This window comes from Octopus sinensis, linkage group LG7, assembly GCF_006345805.1.
Source record: "Octopus sinensis linkage group LG7, ASM634580v1, whole genome shotgun sequence".
NCBI lineage: Eukaryota > Metazoa > Mollusca > Cephalopoda > Octopoda > Octopodidae > Octopus > Octopus sinensis.
The window spans coordinates 61,067,958-61,091,460 of record NC_043003.1 but is presented as its reverse complement, the minus strand read 5'-3'; the positions used below and the strand labels follow the sequence as shown (position 1 = coordinate 61,091,460).

Here is a 23,503-nt window from a genome sequence, read left to right as displayed (position 1 = left end):
AAAACAGAGAAATATTGATGAACAACAATTGACTTAAATCAATTATTATTTATTAATTCAACATACATATACATGTATATGCAAACACTCATATAAAAATATATATGTGTATACATATACACCTGTGTACACGTATGCACACTCGCATACAGTATCCATCCACTCAAGTACACACACGTCTATATACCCGAACAATTATAATACATATTATATTAGGGCGGCGAACTGGCTGAATCGTTAGCACGGTATTTCGCCCGCCGTTACGTTCTGAGTTCAAATCCTCCCGTGGTCGACTTTGCTTTTCATCCTTTCAGGGTCGATTAAATAAATACCAGTGACGCACTGGGGTCGATGTAATCGCCTTAATCCCTTTGTCTGTTCTTGTTTGTCCCTTCTATGTTGAGCGCCCTGTGGGCAATAAAGAGATAAATATAAGGTTGCCCCAAAAGTTTGTAGAAAGTCTTGGAAAATAATGGTCTTTATTTTGAGGAATAATTTTTGTTGTTTTTGTTTGTACTTGGCGAGTAAAAATTCAATTTTCGCAAGTGTTTACGAACTTTTGGGACAACCTAATATATATTATCTTGGTACATTAACATATACATGTGTTGCCCCGGCGCAGGAGTAGATACACACCTGAGATAGGAGTGGAATGCTTATGCAGAGATAACACACGTCTTCTTAACGGCCACTGCAACACAGAAACAGTCGCATATAATTCTGAGATTATATCAAAGAGCCCCAATGAATAGTCAATCGTGCTGAAGTATATGAACGTGATAGATGTTCCTTTTAGGAACAGATTCTACAGTTATCAGTCCTCCTTCAGTAATCTGGTGGGACGCAATGTCACAGTTCTGGTTCGACATGCATGGTCACTGATGGAATGCACCACCGATTACGACAACAGATGCAAAAAATTTACTGAAGAGCAAGCCTTATTTTAATAACAGAAAATGCAGGTTATGCACAACTGTAAAAGAATTATTTTAAAAAATTTCCCTCAAACGAAATGTTTAGCTTGTGCCCATATGAGAGAAGGTGAATGTTATCTCACTAACATGTTCTATCTTGAATACATACCCTAGTTCTCCAACATTGCTTCTCCAGCATTCAAATCCTGAGACCTCAGCAAAGTCTTTGATCAAATCATGCTCACAAGGACACACGCATATGAGCACAACCATAAGGTTAAATTCCTCCTCCAAAATTCCTTACGCATAAACCTGCCCCCTCTCCCCTCAAACCAACCTATTAAACTCCCTTCACATATTTTCATCCACTAGACTCTTGCTGCATCAAATCTAGCTCAGGTGTTTGAAGGCCAAAGAGCATAACTGTTCATAAATCTCTCATCCAGTTTTCTCTCGCGTCTTCATTTCGTCTTTTTTCACTGTACCAACAAACCTGACGCGACAATTTTACATTTCCAATAACAGAGTAGTCGGTATATTTTTCCATGCCTGTCATCTCCGCAATGCACGTGTATTGAATAACCACCTTGTTACTTAATATCCGGTTATTTAATATCCGTTGCAAAACCGATAAGCAAGATCTGTTATAATAGATCTATAATACTGTATACTTTGATTATATATATATATATATATATATATATATATATATATATATATATAATATATATATATATATATATATATATATATATACTTAATCGTATTAAATCTATATTAAAATACTGGATTTAATTTTTGCTGTTCTTGCTGCGTAGCCGCTCGTACTTCACTTCTGATAGGAAGCATTTATAATCAGCTTCTCAATCCAGCAAACAAAACACCATTAAATATCTCTTTCGAATCGGTAAACAATAATTTATTTCTTTAAGAAAAAAACGTTGCGTTATCTTTGTGCTATTTAAACAAAACTAATCTTGTATGACAAATTAATTCCACGTTGGAATTCATTTATTTGCAACCAAATGCTATCACCTGATTCCTTAAATACTTTATCTGGCAATGAAAATATTTTCAAAGTGATGACAGCAGATGTTTCTATGATGTCTGTCCTGATTGTATTTGTGGTGATAAACAATACTGATATTTCAGTATTTTTTGAAAAGGCGTGCCAATAATTCTTTTCAGCTTACTTTCTGATTATATGTTATTCCTAACGCTTTTTCTGTCCTTGTTTTATAAAACACTTTTTTTAATTGCTGTCATTCCTCTCGAATTAATTAATTCGTACAACTGCAGACGATTTTGAAATGTAATTTAACTGTGTATACTCGTTTTAGAAGGCTAGCTGCATGTAAAAAATTATAATTAAATTAAGATGGGAGTACTAAAGACATAGAAATGTGTTGATGCTAAAAACAAAACAATATTCGGTAATAATAATAATCCTTTCTACTATAGGCACAAAACTCAAAATTTGGGGGGAGGAGCCAGTCGATTTGATCGATGAAAGGCCAAGTCGATCTCGGCGGAATTTGAACTCAGAACGTCAAGGTGGACAAAATGCCGCTAAGCATTTTGCCCAGCGTGTTAACAATTCTGTCTGCTCGCCGCCTTAATAATAATAAATAATATTAATAATAATAATAACAATAATCATAAATAACAATAGTAATACTACTACTACTACTACTACTACTACTACTAATAATAATAATAATAATAATGGTAGTCCATACTTGTCCATATGGATTATGATGGATTATTATTATCATTATTAGTATGAACTTGACAGAGCAAAAAAGTGGTACGAACATAAACCCGAAGGCATCATCGAAAATGATAATGCAAAGATCCTATGGGATTTTATGATTCAGTGCGACCATGAGATAGAGAACAGGTAAGCAGACATAGTATTAAGAAAGAAAGCAAGCGATGCCGGATCATAGATATAGCATGTCCAGCTGACAATAAGGTATGCGATAAGGAAGAAAGAAAAGTAGATAGATATAACAGATTACCTTGGGAGGTTAAGCAGTTGTAGTCACTGAAAAAGGTGGTAGTAGTACCGATAATTATCGGAGCCCTGGGAACAGTGAGTAGAAATCTTGAGAAGTATATGTAACAAATAGGGGCTACAATAAGGTGGAGCATTTGCAGAAAATAGCACTGCATGGAACCACTCGAATTCTCCGGATGGTGCTCGAAAAATAACGAGTGTTATCTTAGTTCACTAGTAGTGAACAACTGACTTTGTAGTACATCTACAATGTTAGAAGCTGTGAAAAGACAATACAATAATAATAATAATAATAATAATAATAAAAAATTTGAAAGATTAGGCACTGGCTGCCATGTACTCTGATCTTAACTGATTGGAATTGCTAATACGTACGTGTTTTGTTTTGTTGTTAAAGATGGGCTACAACAAATATTCTGCTCAATGCCGAAGATTTACTTGAATTAACCTCTCGGCGGATTTTGAACTCAGAACGTCAAGGTAGACGAAGTGCCGCTAAGCATTTCGCCCGGCGTGCTAACGATTCTGTCAGTTCGCCTCCTTAATAATAATAATAATAATAATAATAATAATAATCCTTTGTACTGGAGGCACAAGGTCTCAAATTTGGGGGAAGGGATTAAGTCGATTACATCGACCCAAGCGCGTAACTAGTACTTATTTAATCGGCTCCGAAAGGATGAAAAGCAAAGTCGACCTCGGCGGAAATCGGACGTAGTGGTAGACGAAATACTGCTAAGCATTTCGCCCGGTGTGCTAACGTTTCTACCAGTTCGCCGCCTTAATATAATAATAATAATAATAATAATAATAATAATAATGATAATAACAACAACAATATTGATTTGAAATATTAGGCAGTGGCTCTCACGCATTCTTATCTTAACTGATTGGAATTAACACGTACATGTTTCGCTTTGATGTAAATGATGGTCCTCAGCAAATATTCCGCTGAATACCGCTCAATTCTGCTCAGGTGCTTGACCTTAATCACATGAGCATGTCCCTTAGTGGCTGAAGATATGTGCATCACTGGTTACGAGCAGGAATAGTGGGGGAGCATCATAACCATGTGTAGAAGGATTCTTTGAGGTTGGAAGAATATGTCCACGAACTGTGTATTTGGTTCATCATACTTAAACAACCCTTATTCGAGGACTTTTTGAGCAGTGTGTGCTACTCGACCCGAAGAAAATTCTAACTGGCCCCCACCTGCAAGGTCATGCGCTGTTTATCTTGATATGAGAGTACCATGTTGCGCTTATATGTTTGTAATGCATGTGCTTGGTGTACCCTTATCAGAGGAGTAGTCATGATGGGAATATTGGCTTTCGTATAACTGTGCTTCAGTGTCACTTTCTATGCTGCTCCTCCACTCAATAGTAGCCAACGTTAGACATCTTTTTGTTATTTTTCAGAACTCATTAGCGAATATTACTCTTTACTTATTATAATGATATGCTTTTTTTCAGATTTATACTAGTCCCCAGTAAATTTACCAAAAATGTTCACTCATAGTTAAATGCAATAGGTAGATATATTGTAATTTTGCTTTAATCAAAACACTACTTTTTGTCGCATTTAGATTATTATATATGCTTGATATATCAAACTATCAGCTGCACCCGGCCTTGCACAGATTTACTGAAACCTAAAATATATATGATGACATGAATTTAGAATATTTTGGGAAAATCGTTTCAAGCTGAAACTAAGCACACCAGATAATGTTTTAAGCTGACCTTCATTTAAGTGCGCTGATATAGACAAATATAAAACCTATATGAACATTTTTTCTCATAGCAAAAGAAACTTTTTAAAAATACACGAGATCATAATATTTCTTTCTACTATAGGCACAAGGGGGAGGCGCAATAGTCCAGTGGTTAGGGTAGCGGGCTCGCGGTCGGAGGACACGGTTTCGATTCCCAGACCGGGCGTTGTGTGTTTATTGAGCGAAAACATCTAAAGCTCCACGAGGCTCCGGCGTGGCGTGGAGGTGGGGCGAAAGTATCGCACAGTAAGCGATGTTAGTTGTACAGTAGCAGCATTGACTGCGATGACAACGATAATGGTAGATGATGTTATAATGGTAGCGTTGTCATCTCCACTACTACCGTTACTAACAACATTATGTTTCGTATTTGATCACTATAAATAAATAAAGAGTGGCTGTGTGGTAAGTAGTTTGCTTACCAACAACATTGTTCCGGGTTCAGTCCCACTGCGCAAGTGTCTTCTACTATAGCCTCGGGCTGACCAAAGCCTTGTGAGAGGACTTGGTAGAGGAAACTGAAAGAAGCCTGTCGTATATATATGTTTGTGTGTCTGTGTTTGCCCGCCCCACCTCCGATGCTGGTGTGTTTACGTCCCCATAACTTAGCGGTTCGGCAAAAGAGACCGATAGAATAAGTACTAGGCTTACAAAGAATAAGTTCTGGGGTCGATTTAATCGACTAAAGGTGGTGTTCCAGCATGGCCGCAGTCAAATGACTGAAACAAGTAAAAGAGAGTAAAAGAGAGCCGTTGCGTAAAATATGAAATGCAGAATTAAATATGTGAATGATTTCAAGTTTAACAAAGCAAATAATATATTATAACAAGGCCTTAACCATGAGGATTTACTGAGGATACACGATTTTAGCATAACATAGAAATCCATTAGGCTTTTATGAATTAATTAAAGTGAAACCTCATTGACGTAATTTTATTTTTACTGCACGATGTGAAATACCTTGAAAAATTAGTTGAATGTTAATTAACTGCAATTCGTTGATAGAATATTTCGTTTGTGTATCCGTAAAATTTATAGTGATTTCATAATAAAGCTAAATAATTCATGTTGCCATGGTCATAGTCATGGTGGTAGACCCTCCAATCGTAGACGATAAATGAGGGTTCCGCAATTTCTTTTTAAATAACATGCACAGATTATTTATTTATAGTGATCAAATGTTTGTGCTGTACATTAGCTCACCCCACCCCCATCAATCGACACTATTTGTGCAGATATATGTGTGATATAGAAGAGACTGGAGCTATGTGAATTGAAGTGCTTTGTTCAAAAACACATCGCATCACCCTCTCTAGGAACCGAAGCAACGATTTTGCAACAGTGAAGGCAATGCCCTAACTACTTGGCCACGCGCCTTCACAGTAGTTATGGTAACAGTAAGGAAAATATAGCAAAAAATTAACCTTTCTTATTAAAACACTGAACGATCATATAGACGTTTCCTTATTGGTCTTGTACAATACGATGTAAATTCTATATATATCCTTTTCTACTCTAGGCACAAGGCCCGAGATTTTTGGGGAGGGGGCAAGTCAATTAAATCGACCCCAGTACGCAACTGGTACTTAATTTATCGACCCCCAAAAGGATGAAAGGCAACGTCGACCTCGGCGGAATTTGAAATCAGAACGTAACGACAGACTAAATGGCATTAAGCATTTCGCTCGACGTGCTAACGCTTCAACCATCTCACCGTCTTATATTCTCTCTATATATTCTTTTCTACTCTATGCACAAGGCTCGAAATCTTGGGAGAAGGGGCTAGTCGATTAGATCGCTCACAATACACAACTGGTACTTAATTTATCGACCCCAAAAGGATGAAAGGCAAAGTCGGCCTTGGCGGTATTTGAACTCAGAACGTAAAGACAGACGAAATACTGCTAAGCATTTCGCCCGGAATGATAACGTTTCTGCAAGCTCGCCGCCTTATTCTCTGTATATATTCGTTCTTAAATATTCAGTGATTTTAACTGAACATTGACAATTTAAATAGGGTTTCTTATAGTAAGAGACACTCCATAGTTTTCTGTTAAACGTAATTACAGTCGGTTTGAATTTCCTACAGTAGAGATATTTGATATCGTTTAACTAATAAATGTTACAGAGAAAGACATGAACGATCAAATTCACACTGTAGTCAATGAATTCGATCTTCCTTCGATGAATTTTAACTTAATTATCACATCTTGTTGTGGTATTATCGCTTACTTAAGGCGGTGAGCTGGCAGAATCATTAGCACGCCGGACGAAACACTTGGCCGTATTTCGTCTGCCGTTAAGTTCTGAGTTCAAATTCCGCCAAGGTCGACTTTGCCTTTCATTCTTTCGGACGTCGATAAATTAAATACCAGTGAAACACTGGGGTCGATGTAATCGACTAGCCCCCTTCTCCCTAAATTTTCAAGTCCTTGTGCTTAGAGTAGAAATAATTACTTAAGACAGTGAGCTGGCAGAATCGTAAGAACAGAGGGCAAAATAGTTAGAGACATTTCTTCCGGCGTTCAGAGTTCAAAAGACTTTGAGGAAGACTTTGCTTTCATCCTTTTAAAGTCTTTTGAAATAAATACTAAGTAAGTACTGGTTTCGATGAAACTGACTTTCCCTCCCCCCCCCCTAAAATTGCTGGCGTTGTGTCAAAATTCAATAGCAGTATTTTAAACAATTGTTTCTAAAATAAATGCTGTCGCAAGCACAGCAATGTGGTTAAGAAGTTCGCTTTGCAGTCGCAGGGTTTTGGGTTCAACCCCACTGTGCAGTGCTTTGGGCAAGCGTCTTCTATAATGCCTTGTAAAGAAATTTGGTAAAATGAAGCTACGTGGAAACCCAGCATATCTATCTATCTATCTACCTATCTATCTACATTCGCACACAATAGTGTGTGTGTCTTTTTATCACACCCACTATTTGAAAATTGGTGTTGGTTTGTTTACATTCCCGTAACTATCATCCTGTTCTGCAAAAGAGATGGATAGAACAAAGTATCGGCTAAACACTTCGAGGTAGTGCCCTAGCTTGACCGCAGTCCAATGAGAGAGAGAGAAAGAGAGAGAGAAAAAAAGATAAAAAATAGAAACAGGCACAAAACCTGGAATTTTTGCTTGTGTCATTGGAAGGATTTGTCGATAACAAAAAACGTCCAATTCTTGAACTTTTTAATTGCATCGAGGAGAGATGAACGGCTAAGTCGACATCAGCGGGATTTGTACGCAAAGAACCAGAATAAATAGAGGAGGATATTTTGTGCGATCCTGCTATGGTTTAAATGAAATAATTGTTTCTGATTTATATACGACGCCAGCAAATTTGAAATAAGGCGGTTAATCGATACCCTAATCAGAGAGATGATCACAGCGGGAACGTTTTTGTTCATCTGTTATCTAGATCGAGGCTGAAAACAATTCCTGTCACACTTAATATGAGAAGCAGTTTTGGATCCTGATTAAAGAAATTTCAGTCACTTCGCTTCTGCTACTAGGAAAGGAATAACCTTGTCTGATTATGTTCTTCCCATTTTTTGATGTTAATAGGAGTGTACTTCTGTTGATGACCACCTCAACGCATATCCATCACTAAAAATATATAAATTTTCATCGGGTCTAGCGGGATGAAAGTCTACGTCAACTCGTGAACGTGCAGGTACAAATAACGGCTTCAAATTTTGGCTCAAAGCCAGTAATTTGAGGGGAGAGATAAGCTAATTACTTGACCCCAGCGGTCAACTGGTACTTATATTATCGTCCTCGACCGCAATGGAATTTGAACCCAGAACGTAAAGACGGAAGAAATGCCGCCAAGTCATCTTACCCGGTGCGCTACCGATTGTGCCAACTCGCCGCCCTGAAGAATAAGTTTGGAGATACCGGCTCTCAGACCCGAGACTTTACGCTTGCGATGCGAACCCTCCGCCACTGAGCTATATCCCCAATAATAGTCTCGCTACAAATATCATTTTGAAATTTAGGCACAAGGCCAGCAGTTTTGGGGTGGAGGGTAAATCGACTTCATTATTTTTATTTATCCCGATAGGATGAAAGGCAAAGTCGGCCTCGGCGGAATTTGAACTCAAGTGTTGATACAAATATTAACAAAGCATTGTCCCAGTGCTCTATCGATTCTGTAAGCCCGTCGTCCATCCCTAAATTAAATACTGCTTTTATTGGTTTACGCACAAAGCCAGTAATTTTGAGGGAAAGGGATTAGTCGACACTGTCCACACGAGTACTTAACTGGTTTGTTGTTTGTTCCTTCTCGAGCCACGCCTGGCTCATAAGAGCCGGTTTCCCGGTTTCCTTGGCTTATGGGATTCCCCACCTGGACGGGACGCCGGTCCGTCGCAGGTGAGCTGCAAGAAAAAAGAGTGAAAGTTGTGGTGAAAGAGTCAGCAGAAGTTCGCCATTATCTTCTGCCGGAGCCGCGTGGAGCTTAGGTATTTCGCTCATAAACACACACATCGCCCGGTCTGAGATTCGAACCCGCGATTCCTCGACCGCGAATCCGCTGCTCTAACCAGTAGGCCATGTGCCTCCACTACTTAATGGTACTTTATTTTATTGACTCCAAAAGAGTGATAGACAAAGTCGATCTCAGCCGGATTTGCACCGCCAGAGGGAATGCTGCAAAGCATTTTGTCCTACGCGGTAACGAGTACGATAGTTTTTCTTAAATGAAATAAAAAAGAATATAAATATTTACTTTATGCAGCAATTAGATGAGCAGCCAATGTTTTATTCTGCAGCCCAGAAAAGAGCTTGTATGTAGTCAGCCCGCCCGCTGAAAATAGAAGCTAAATACCTCTCAATCTGCACCTCGCTATCTTTAAAACAGATGAAGGATATATTTGTTAATGTAAGCCTAGATAGTCATACATAGGCTGTGTGTTCAGCTATGACTGAAATATCACTGATCATATGATTGCCAAGTGTAATATTTGCCAAGCAATAAACAACAACGAAAGTCAATTTATTTATTTTTAGTGATGGATATGGGTTGAGGTGGTCATCAACAGATGTACACTCCTATTAACATCAAAAAATGGGAAGAACATAATCAGACAAGATTATTCTTTTCCTAGGAGCAGAAGCGAAGTGACTGAAATTTCTTTAATCAGGATCTAAAACTGCTTCTCATATTAACTGTGACAGGAGTTGTTATTAGCCTCGATCTAGATAACAGATGAACAAAAACATTCCGGCTGTGATCATCTCTCTTTTTAGGGGCTATTTAAAACTACATGTATAATGTAAAGTTTCCTATTTTGAGATGATATGGTGTGATTTGAGCGAGATTTAGTTGCAATTCTTAGCAGATCGAACGAACACGTAGAAGTGTTGTTTCCTTACCATGTTACCTCGACTACGGCACTCACCGCACATATAATTACAGTTATGTTATTATGAAGTTAATTAAACAATGCAGCATTGGAGAGAAACATTAACAGCTTCTTGAGTGCTTGTTTAGAAACCGAACTCCAGCAACTAGTTATTGGTATTCCACTTAAGTATTTTCCCAAAATAATTAGCAACGTGGCATGTCGTTGAGGTGATACAGTATTGGACGACTGCTTCATAAGTTTAGATCTGAAATCTCGTAACACAGTACGCCTAATTCCTAACATCCCAGTTTAAATTGATGTCAAGAAAGTAAAGCGGATCATCTAAAAATGCTAATTGTGTTGGACTAATAACTGTATTGTAAATAGTCTCTACAACACATATTGATTTTTCTGAAATCTACTGTTACACACGCGCTACTGATGTATTGCTTTTAAAACTAATTAGAAACATATTCCAAACATTCCGATAAAATTGAAGTGCAGTAAACTCAAGGCTTGGTGACATTTAATGAGATTGTGAAAAAAGGAAGGAAAAGATAGTTTTGGCTGACGGCATGTTGATTTGATGTAAAATTACTTTTGTGAAAATATTTCTCTGGATCAGATGTGTTAAGAAAACCGAAGTAATGCCCCAAATTCATTATAACAAACCTATATAGTGAGAAAAAGCATAACAAAGTAAATACCAACGAAGAAATCTTCAAATATTTCGCAAAGGCTATATTACATTAAATTTCAAATAAGAAAAAGCAAAATTTGTAAAGAATAGATCTATTAAGAAACAAAAAACAAACATTAAACAGTACGATGGAAATATTTTTCGTGTTCATTCAATTAGCAGAGGATAGGATTAAAATAAATTAGAGTAAAAAAACGAACGAATTTTCCTGACTATCCAATAGCTACAGTGTTTTTCGGGCTTTTTATCTTCGAAGTTTAAATCCCACCGACATCTTCTTTGCTTTTTGTCCCACCTGGGTTACTAAAATAACATTTAAGTCAAGTAGTGGAGCCCGATTTAATCAACTGACCGCTTTCCCCAAATTTTAGACTTGGTGCCTATACTTTGAAGCTGTTATCAATGGCGCTGGACTAGAAGAGATGTTCGAGCGTCAGACAAAATGTCTTGGAGCATCTGCTCTTTTGATCTCATCTGAGCTCAAAAGCTACAAGAGGTCAACTTTATCTTTCATCTTTCTTGAATCGATTTACTGAACTAAGGCAACTCCTGGCAAATACGTATCCCTATGTCTATATTGGTTTTATGTTTTGGTACGATACTAGTAATTTCGTAGGAAGGAGTAAGTCCAACAGGTACTTATGTTATCGGCATCGAAAAGATGAAATGCAAAGTAGACCTGGGCGGAATTTGAACTCAGAAATTAAAGATGGATGAAATGCTGCTTAGCAATTTATCCTGCGCGCTAATGACTCTGCCAACTCGCCGTATTACTTTATGTCTAAATTAGAATCTTATTATTATTGACTTTAGATGGACGAAAAGAAAGTCTATGTTCTACGGAATTACAATAAAAAAACGCCATGGTACTTTAAACTGTAAAACGTAAAATCCAAGAAATAATTGGCACAGTAAAAGTAACTACATCATCAAATCAATAGCGTAAATGTATAAAATAACTTAGTTTCGTCGTACCGTGTTTCTTAATTCAAACTTCGAAATAATTCTTGAAATATTTTTTGCGATAGTTTCATTTCACTATAATTTATCATTATTGCATACAAACGAATATATCGAGCTTCTCTGTAATATTGGATTTTGTAGTTACAGTTGATGTTCTGATATTTTTTATGATAGAATTTCATTCTCTGAAAAGCTATACTTGGAGCAGATGTCAGCAAATAATTTAATTAAATTTGAAAATTCTGGTGAATTGTGAATACTTTTATGATTATTAAAAGATGCACACACACACACGTGTGTATGTGTGTGCATGCGTCAATGCTTACAACACACACACACACATATATATATATTAAATATAGATATATTATATATATTAGTACATATATATAACATGTATATATATATGCATACACACACACCCTTATATATATATATATATATATATATTTATATATATACATATATTCATGAACAAGCACACATGCACACGCTCATATATATGCGCTTCGTAATTCACTCATCCACTAGCGAACTGTAGCTAACAATTGTTCCAGATAATATTTAAATTGTATATCATGGCTAATACATCTGATTTGTAGTTTTATAACAGAGAAACACAAAAGAACGTAAAAGGAGACTCAAAATATTGTTCATTATTTGTATAAATATTTCTCTTCCCTTTCTCCTTCCTCTTATCTTTATATTCATTTTGCGACGCTACTACAATCAAAATGGATTTGAATATTTTAACATTTGCTTATTGAAGCTTATTGTTATGGTTTAAATAGAGAGTTACTTTTTGATCCTGAACATTCAAGTAACTGAGTCTGTGTAAGATAAACAAATGCTTATATATCATCGTCATTATCATCATCTTTATCATCATCACCATCATTTTAACGTCCACTTTTCTGTGCTTGCATAGATCAAACGGAATTCTCTGAGACAACTTTTCTACGGTCGTTTGCCCGTCCGTCACTTATTTCTAAGCAAGGTAATTTTACACTTTGGCCGGGCATGTTTTCAAAGAAGACAGCAAACAAGTGACACCACTTGTATGACAGGGACTCTAGCTTACAACCATCACTCGACGTTATGACAAGGAAAAACAAACAGTCACACATACATATATACACACTTATGCATATACATACATATATATATATGTATGTGTGTGTGTGTATGTGTGAGTATATATATACATGTGTGTGTGTGTGTGTACGACATGTCCAGCGCCTACATTGAGAACCTCTGCTCGAGATTCTGTGCGGTGAGTGTCATATCCTATGGGATAAACTCATGGCACACAAAGGAGCCTCTGCTTCGGTCGTGGTCAACCACCTTTGAGTTGTGGACGCGTGGGATATGGCTCATCATAAAGCAGGCCACACTGCTAAAGAAACTCAGAGTAATATTTTGGTTGAAGGTATCTTGGTCATTTTCACTACAGATCACACACATATACATCAGCCTTAGAATTTGCGAAAAGTTGATTATCATAAATATTTCTTTTTCTTTAGAAGAGATATTTTCTATAGTTAAAAATTTGAAGCGCAAGACCGGCTGTGCGATAAGTAGCTTGCCTTCCAGCTACATGGTTCTGGGTTCGGTCCCACTGCGTGCCATCTTGGGCAACTGTCTTCTACTATAGCCTCGGGCCAACCAAAGCCTTGTGAGTGGATTTGGTAGACGGAAACTGAAAGAAGGCTTTCGTATGTATGTATATATATATATATGTGTGTGTGTATGTATGTGTGTCTGTGTTTGTGCCCCCCCCCCCAACATCGCTTGACAACCGATGCTTGTGTGTTTACGTCCCCGTAACTTAGCGGTTCGGCAAAAGAGCCCGGTAGAATAAGTACTAGGCTCATAAAGAAAAAGTCCTGGAGTCGATTTGCTCGACTAAAGGCGATGCCCCAGCATGACCACAATCAAATGACTGAAACGAGTAAAAGGGTAAGAGTTCCTATTGTCACTGGTGACAGTGTGATTAACACACGCTGCTGCCCTGATGCATTGATGATGGTAGTCTCTCGTTGTCCGAAAAAAGACGTTCCTACAATTTTTTACTGAACAAACCTGTGCAAAATGATTAGTACAAATGTATGTGCTGAGCATTAGCTCACTCTCTCCATCACATGACGTATCAGTGTACCACTTGTCAGTGTACCACTCGTCGGGTCTCGAATTGATCGCGCCGCAACACGAGATGAAATATTTTTCTTAAGAGTGCAACTCATCACCCGGTCTAGGAACTGAAACTGCAATGTCACAATCGTGAGTGTAACATTATAACCACTAGACCATTTTACCTCCATAATGATACATCATGGAATAATTAATAGGTGAAAAGCGAGCACATAAAAAATCACGAATAACTGTAATATCTGTCTGCTGAAGAAAACATTGAATATTTTCGTATTCCTTGTATCAATATTTTACTACAATTATTTTAAAAAAATCACTGATGAACATTTCACAATCTGACTATGAAAATCCTTTCAATGGCTTCTTTGAAATTGAAAGAAAGTGCTAATATAAAAATATGCATATAAATTAGTATGGTTTGCTTCTAATTTATTAATTTGACAGAGCAAAAAATGTTTTTAAAATCTATTTCTTTCCTAAAGGAAAACTTTATGTGCATTTCCCGTTTCTAAAGCAAAAGATGTTTACACATATGTTCTTCCTTAGGGAAGATCGCTAATCATTTAAAATGCTGAAAAGTTCGCTTTTGACGAAGGGTTAGAAAATTCAAGAAACAACATACTTTATCATTGTGACGTTTTGCTTGTGGTTTGGTTGAACTGTTTTAAGCTATGATACCGGGGTGAGGGAAGGATAAACTGATTAAATGGAAGCAACACACACACAAAAAAAAAAAGGAATTGAAAAATTATTGGGGCCTGAGATGTTTGGAGGAACAGTTTTTACGAACTAAATGCTGTAAAAAAATGTGAGCAACCTAGACGAGCAAAAGAACCCATATAAACTATATACAATGATTAAAATACTGACAAGGAACATCGTATCTAGGTTAAACCATAAAGCGCTGGGATTTGCACTTACATAGCATGGCCTGCTAAGCACATTTTATGAAAATGAGACAACCATGCACACATAAAAAACAAAAAAATAGTTAAAATATCTTCTTAGTATATGATGGCGGCAAGTTTTACATCATCTGAAAAGTCATTAGTGGAACTATTAGTCCTTTTGCGTTCTAGGGGGTATCAGAGCGTTTGAGTGACATTAGACCCCAACAAACGCCCATAAATTAAAGGCATTTATCTGGGCCACGATCGTGGCCTGTCAACCTGTGCTTGATGGTCACGATCGTGGCGCGTCGCGCTTTATGTGTTAACTTCATCTCTTGTATCTAGGTTAAATACAGTTCTTTTCAGTTGTGTGCAAATGTTTTGCTTTAGTGGTTTACTATCGAGCAATTGTTTATAATGAAATGCTTCATCCATTGCTAAAACACATAAGAATGCTATTATTTTATTGAGTGTCTTGTCAAAGATTTTAAAATTAGGTTGAGCGTGTGTAAGCCATGTTCAACTTTGTATGTGCTTGTGATAAAAGTCTTGTTCACGTACGGAAAAGGAGGCATCGCAATCACATCTGCTTTTGATACAAATGTGTTTTGAAGCACTGGTTATATGATCCTTAAAGATTCTAAAATTTATTTTTCAGAAAATACGCCTTCATGATACCATATTCTTCTGGGTTATCTTTAGAAGCTATGAGTTGGAGTTGCATGATTATCCTACCTTCTATTTTTTATTATATTTAATTTGTAAGGCGGTGAGCTGGTAGAATCGTTAGCACGCCGGGCGAAATGCTTAGCAGTATTTCATCTGCCGCTACGTTCTGAGTTCAAATTCCGTCGAGGTCAACTTTACCTTGCATCCTTTCGAGGTCGATGTAATCAAATATTACCATTCCTCAAATTTCAGGCATTGTACTTATAGTAGAAAGTATTATATTTAGCTTGTTGATCGTGTTCCTCATAACCTTCACAAGAGAATAATATCTACAATTTTCCCCCGTTATTTGCATAGACTGGTGTATGATCAGCATATTGTATAGTTCTACTAAGGAACTTATATTGTTTTAGTTGGGCATATGAAAATCGATTCCACTCAGTCTCATTCGATCTATAGAACATACATACACATATATATCTAGACATCTCTCTCTCTCTCTGCATTCAAAGCAATGGTTAGTAAATTCACGAAATCGGTATGCTTTAGAATCTCTTTAACAATTCCCAATAATGAATTTTATTACTTTTATTCCTACCTCAGTTCATCTAATTGTATATATCTATCGTTACTTTTCATAAAAAGCCTTTACCGTTCTTTTTAAATTTCTAATGTGCATTTTCGCTTATTTTTCTTCTTATTTTCCCCTTACATTTCCACATATAGTTTCCATTTTCTTTTGTAACATTATATATATATATATCTTTCCACTATATATATATGTATATATAATATATATATATATATATATATATATATTCTTTCCACTATATATATGTATATATATATATATATATATATATCTTTCCACTATATATATATGTATATATATAATATATATATATATCTTTCCACTATATATATATATATATATATATATATATATATCTTTCCACTATATATATATGTGTATATATATATATATATATATATCTTCCACTATATATATATGTGTATATATATATATATATATATATATATATATATATCTTTCCACTATATATATATATATATATATATATATATCTTTCCACTATATATGTATATATATATATTATATATATATATATATCTTTCCACTATATATATATATATATATATATATATATATATATATATATCTTTCCACTATATATATATATGTATATATATATATACCCACACACATATATATATATGAGTGTATGTGTACCTTGTGCAAATTAAAGAAGTAAACGAAAAACAGCTTTGTTGTATCTCGGGAAGGTTGTTACACGAATAATAACCACATGCACTAGTTCTATTTCACTTCTTTTTATTATTCGTCAGTTAATATTTAACCAATTACCTATTACTTAATAAAACTATCGTTCAGTTACTTGGGTAATTATTAACTAATTGACTAATAATAATAATAATAATAATAATAATAATATGCCCTGATGCAGTACCGGGTAGTGGCTCTCGTGGCTTCTGATCTTAACTGATTGGAAGTGTTATCATGCACATTGTTTTGTCTTGACATAAAAGATGGGCTACATCAAATATTCTGCTCAGTACCACAGGTTTGCTTGTCAGTTGTTTGACCTTAACCAGTTGAGCATGTTCCTTAGTGGCTGACGATATGTGCATCTCTAGTCACGAGCAGAAGTAGTGGGGGAGCATCATAGCCGTGTGTTGAAAGGAATTCTTAGATAATTCACCTTTGGAAACAGGGGTGGTTCGTTCAACATCCTTAAACAATCCTTATTCAGGGACCTTTTGAGTGCGATGGGCTACTCATCCTGAAGAAAATTCTAACTGGGCCCCACCTGCAAGGTCATGTTTATCTTGATATGAGATCACCATGTCGTGCACATATGGTAGTGATGCATGTGCCTAGTGTACCCTTATCAGACAGGTAGTCATGATGGGTATACTGGGCTTCGTATATTTTACTCCAGTGTCACTTTGATGGCATGTACTGCTCTTTCACTCAATAATAATAATAATATAATAATAATAATAATGATAAAACTGAAACAGAGCCAGTGTGTGTATGTGTTTATTAGTATAATGACCCTCCTGTGATACAATAAAATCTGTTTCAGCATATGAGTTTATAACAAGAATCTTGTAAACAAAATACAAAAAGAATAAACAAACAAGTTATGAGTAATAACATTGCTGCATTTATACTTTAAAAACAGGAAAAAATGTTTGAAATCGTGTGCTTTAAATGTTTAATGTTCGTTATAATTAAACATAAAATTTCTCAGAGTTTTCTATTAAATATTTACTCATAAAAAATTTACATTATATTTGTAGAGTATACGCGGGAAATGGCGGTGCGCTCATTGTCAACTACGAAGAGAGATGATGTGCAAGACGGGTACATGGTATCATGGGGATGACACAGTTGATGCCATCGATAGTAGTGAATCAACAATCAAGCCAAGACTGGAGAATGAGGATGCCATTACTACATTGGTGGATGTAAGTTCAATTGCAATTTTAAGCTATCTTTCTTGTATTTAAAAAAAAATATTGGTTTCAAATTTTGTCACAAGGCCGGCAATTTGGGGGCGGAGCTAAGTTGATTACATCAACCTCAGTGTTCTACTGATACTTATTTTATTGACCCCAAAAGGATGAAAGGTAAAGTTGATTGACTTCAGCGCAATTTGAACTCAGAACGTACAGAGAGACCAAATGCCACTAAGTATTTTGCCTGCCCCACAAACGATTATGCCGGTTCGCCTGTTAGATTTTAATGAGTATCAATTTTTTGTTCGACAGGGCAGAACGTTGTCAACTAAAACCTAATTTATGTCTAGTTCTTATTTTGTCGATTTTACTGGAACGGTCAGCAAAGTCAACCTCGATGAGGTTTGAACGGCTAGATAATTCTTTACACCGACACAAGATCTACCTCAAATTTAGATTATCTCAGTCCTAGTATTCGATTAGTTACCGGCAGAAATTTTAGCTGGCAGGATTTGAACACATATTATAGAGATTCAAAAAGAAATACTACAGCTCACTTTGTCCGGCCCACACTCCAACGATCATGCTGATCTATAGTCCGTAAATAGGTAGATAATAGAATAAAACTTCAACTGTACCGTTTTAATATATATTTATATATATACAGGGTGGCCCAAAAGTAGGTTTACAGTTATTACGTAGGCACTTTATATTACTTTTAAAACATTTTATTATATTTAAATTTCTATCTTACAATTAACTAAATTAGCATAGAATAATTGTTTCATGTCTTTTTTATAATTAAGATTTAAAGTGTTAATATATGAATGCGAAAAAGATAGTTGAATAACTGTAAACCTACTTTCGGGTTACCCTGTATGTATGTAGGTATATATATATATATATATATATATATGACTTATAAACAAGGGCAAAAGAAAAACTATTTCTATGCCAATATGCTGGTAACAGACTTTAAATCGTTAATTTCCACATTTGATTATACATTCACTATAAATACACGTTGTGCTGAATCGAGGAAGCCCGTCGTATGTATATATGTGTTTCTGTGTGTGTGTGTGTGTGTGTGTCTGTTTTTGACAACTGGTGTTGATTTGCATGCGTCCCCGTAATCTAGCTGTTCGGTAAAAAGAGACCGATAAAATAAGTACAAAGTTTAAAAAGAATAATTACTGGGAATGATTCATTCGACTAAAAAATTCTTCAAGGTGGTCTTCCAGCATGGCTGCGGTCTAATGACTGAAACAAGCAAAATTTATATATGTGTGTGTTAATTGTACTATCGATCTCAAAACATATAAAGCTTCAGAGATATAGTGGAAAGGAAATGAGTATTTGCGACATTAATATAACTTCCAATGAATTAATGAATTAAGAGCCACAAAACGGCTTCCGACGGTAACTGGAAGTAAAATCAGGCCAAAATTATTCAAGGAGGCAACTTCGTGAATTATAGAAGGAAACCAAGTAGACCTTTTACCTATTAGAAAGTGTAGCTAATTGTCCCTTAAATCCTTACTGCTTTAAAAAGGAAGCAAATATTTGTTATCGCAGTCATCAGGAAACTGCCCAAAGACAAGGATGGGATGATCTTGGCTGGAGCACTTTTAATCATGGCTTTGTTGAATCAGGGTTGATCTAAGGCTAAACATAACCAATATCAATCAAACTGAATATTTGCTAAGTCGAAGGCAATGAGCTGGCGGAATCGTTAGCACGCCGGGAAAAATGCTTAGCAGCATTTCATCCGATTTTACGTTCTGGGTTCAAATTCTGCCGAGTTCAAATTTGCCTTTCATTCTTTTCCGGATCGATAAAGTATCAGTTGAACGATTTATCTCGAATTACCTCTTTCCTCCGAAATTTTGGCTTCGTACCAATGCTTAGGCGCATGGGGTCAACTTTACCTTTCATCATTTCCGGATCGATAAAATAGGCACCAGCTGAGCACTGAGGTCGATAAAAACGACTTCCACTTCCACAGGAATTGCTGGCCTTGTGCCAAAATCTGAAAACAATATTTGTTAATTCGGGAATATACTTCCACTTGATACTCGATTAATAGCTTAGAGAAAGATGTGTAACTTGATTCTTCACAGAGTAACAAGTATACAATTTGAGAGGATTTCATTTTCTCGTGCCTTAGAATGCAAAGCCGGTCTGTTAGAGGGTCCTAGGTCAGCATCGAGCCTCCAACACTTAACTGTTTTTTTTTTTCGATTCCAAAAAGATGAAGCGCTATGTTGACCTCAGCGGTGTTTGAACTCAGAACGTAAAAAACCCGACGGAAAAAATAACAAAGCTGTATGTCCAGTGGTACAGTGATTCTGCTTGCTTGCCACTTTACCATAAATGCTATTGTGATTTCAGATTTTGACACAAGGCTAGTAACTTTAGAGGAGGATATAAGTCGATTACGTCAACCCCACCACACTCATTTCTTTCAGTACTTCTATGTTTTCTACACCGAAGGGATGAAAGGCAAAGTTGACTAGGCAGGATTTGAAATCAGAACGTAGAGAGCCATAAGTTATATCACTAAGCATTTTTGTCCGACATGTTAACAATTCTTCCAGCTCATCACCTTTATTGACAAGATTGAACAGTTAATCAAATCGACCACAACAATTCACTGGTACTATTTTAAACACTTCGAAGGCGGCGAGTTGACAGAGTCGTTAGCACATTGAGCAAATGAATGAGCGACATTTCGTCCGTCTTTACTTTCTGAGTTCAAATTCCACCGCGGCCGCGGTCGACTTTCCCTTTCCTCCTTTCAGGGTCGATAAAATAAGTACCATTTGACCGCTGCCATCATGTAATCAATTTATCCCTCCTTTCAAATTGCTGGCCTTGAGCCAAAATTTGAAACCATTTGTTTGAAAACTCGGACAACCGTTATCTGCAAGAGCCGTTAGAACACCAGATAAAACGTTTAGCAGCATTTCGTCTGTCTTTACGTTGTGAGTTCAAATTCCACCGAAGTCAACTTTACCCTTTCTTCATCCTTTTGTATTCGAGCCGATATGAGTTCAAATTTCGCTGAGGTCAACTTTGCCTTCTATCTTTTCCGGGTCGATAAAATAAATAACAGTTGAGTACAAGGGTCGATATGATCCTTTTTATTATAGGCACAAGACCTGAAACTTTGGGGGGGGGGACCAGTCGATTAAATCGACCCCAGTTTTTCACTGGTACTTAATTTATCGACTCCGAAAGGATGAAAGGCAATGTCGATCTCGGCGGAATTTGAACTCAGGACGTAAAGACAGACGAAATGCTGCTAAGTATTACTCCCGGCATCCTAACGGTTCTGCCATTTCGCCGGCTTAGGGGTCGATATAATCGACTTTCCTCTTCCTCCGACGTTGCTGGCCTAGCGTGAAAATTTGAAACCAATTTTTTAACGAATAGGAAAAAATTAGCTTCAGTGAAATTTGAACTCATAAATATTGGAAATATGTATCTCGTAAAAACATCTCAAAACAAGTCAGTTATTTTTATTTATAAAACACCCGATAAATCCCGTGGTTCCGTGGTTTAAAATTTTGGCACAAGGCCAGCAATTTTAGGGGTAGAGATAGTTGGTTATAGCGAGGCCAGTGCTGAACTGACACTTATTTCATCAGCGTCGAAACATTGAAAGACAAACTCTCAACGTAAATCCGGAAGAAATGCCGCTAAATATTTTGTCGTGCTACAGATTCTTCCAGCCAGCAGCACTCTTTTTCTAATTTTGACACAAGGCTAGTAATTTATAGGGAAGAAGGTTAATCGAACTCAGTATTTGTCTGGTGCTTTATTTTTTCGATCTCGAAAAGGTGAAAGGCAAAATGTTGGCCTCGGCGGGATAGAAATAAAAGAACAAAATCCGATAAAATAAACTAGCTATGTTCTGTGTCGGTAAATAATAACAGAAAGCAATGTGAATAAGGGAATAAATTTTATGTTGGGAAGAAAAAGAATGTATCACGTTCCAGACAATACAATTCGTTATTTTATAGTTTGAACACTTTTTTTATGTTTCTTAGTTATTGTACTTTATAGTTCTTTTGATTTAGTGAATGAAATCACATACATACATATAAGATTTAGTAGCTTCGTGTCGCATGTAAGGCAAAAGTACTCCGTCACAAGTAGAAGTATGGCTGAATGGTTATGAAGTTGGTTTGAAATCCAATTTACAGTGCTTGCGGTCCATAGAGAATTAAGTTAAATGTTTTCAGCAATATAGAGACTTGACGTTTAAGAAACGGCTGTCATATCTACAGTTGCAATGTAATGTTTATAGGATACGAACCCCCAAAATTCTCAGCTGTGTGTGCGTGTGTATGTGTGTGCTGCAGTTGTTACCTTATCCATCCGGCAACCAGTATTCATATAACTGATGTAGAGAGAGGAAAGGTAATTGAGGGATATTTCAGAAACATTACAGATGTCTGTAAAGCCGAAAAATAAAACCAAACCATGATTGCTGCTCCAGGCTCATTACTTTTAAGTAAAATTGGGAACATCCATAATGTAAATATTCACCTTGGCAGCTTTTTGGAATCGGTTTTACTGCAGAGAATAGATAATTCAACCAAGACATTTTACCAAGACATTATGTTTAGTGAAAGACTTTATATCACAAAATATTTAGTAGAGTGATGACTGAATCAATTAATGGTTTGCTTGAAAACTTATTGTTTCAAAATACAATGTTTTAAGAGTTCTATTATAAGGGTATGAAAGAAATGTTGTTAATCACACAACATCGAGAAATGGTATCGGTTTTAATATATTTGTTTTTCTAATTTTGATACTTGGTTTGTACTTATTCTATCGAGCACGAAAGAAAGAAAGGCAAAGTTGACCTCGGCATAATTTGAACCCAGAACGCAAAGAACCGGAAAAAAAGTTGCTAAGCATTTTTCTGACCGGCTAACGATTCTGCCAGTTCATCACTTTTGTTGGTTCAGCTAATGTGGAAGTATTATTTGAAATCATTATATGTGATGTGTAATAAGAAAATTATAGTTTTGTTTTGCTTTTAGTAATATTTGTTGAACTAAGTCTGTAGATAGACAGATGTTTACAGCATCGAAACTCCCAGCGAACAGACATCTACAGACATTCAAACCCTGACATTGAAAATTGGTTATTTAACAGCTTACAAAACCAGTAAATCCATTGAGAAGACTATTAGTAGATTTGGAAATATTACTAGTGTTGGGCTGTCCAAATTACACCCACCTGATACAAAATGCATTATAATAGACCTGCCCCCAAAAAAATCTTAAAAACTGATGTATATTTAATAGGAGAGAGGGTGAGGTTTGAAACCCTGCCCTCAGAAATAACATATGAAGATTTAGATCTTTATTTTATAGAGTAAGTATTATTTGTGTCAATAATTTAACCGGTAAATGGACTGAAATAAACGGTAGAAACGCGATTGCTAGAGGGTGGGTTTCAGGCAAGGATGTCTATCGTCATTTGTACACGTATTGATTTTCATTCATTGTTTTTTCCTCACTTTTACTGTCTTTGTCTGTCCTTGTACCGTCCCATCTGTTTTA

The 23,503-nt window shown here is 36.2% G+C and overlaps 1 protein-coding gene across 1 annotated transcript in view; it reads left to right on the top strand.

Annotated features, from left to right (window-relative positions):
- The window catches only part of LOC115214426 (regulating synaptic membrane exocytosis protein 2), a 199,416-nt gene that overhangs the window by 163,204 nt on the left and 12,709 nt on the right, over nt 1-23,503 (top strand). The window contains exon 5 of the mRNA XM_036504805.1: nt 17,763-17,930. Coding sequence (XP_036360698.1) covers nt 17,763-17,930 — 168 coding nt within the window. The remainder of the gene's footprint in view (nt 1-17,762; nt 17,931-23,503) is intronic.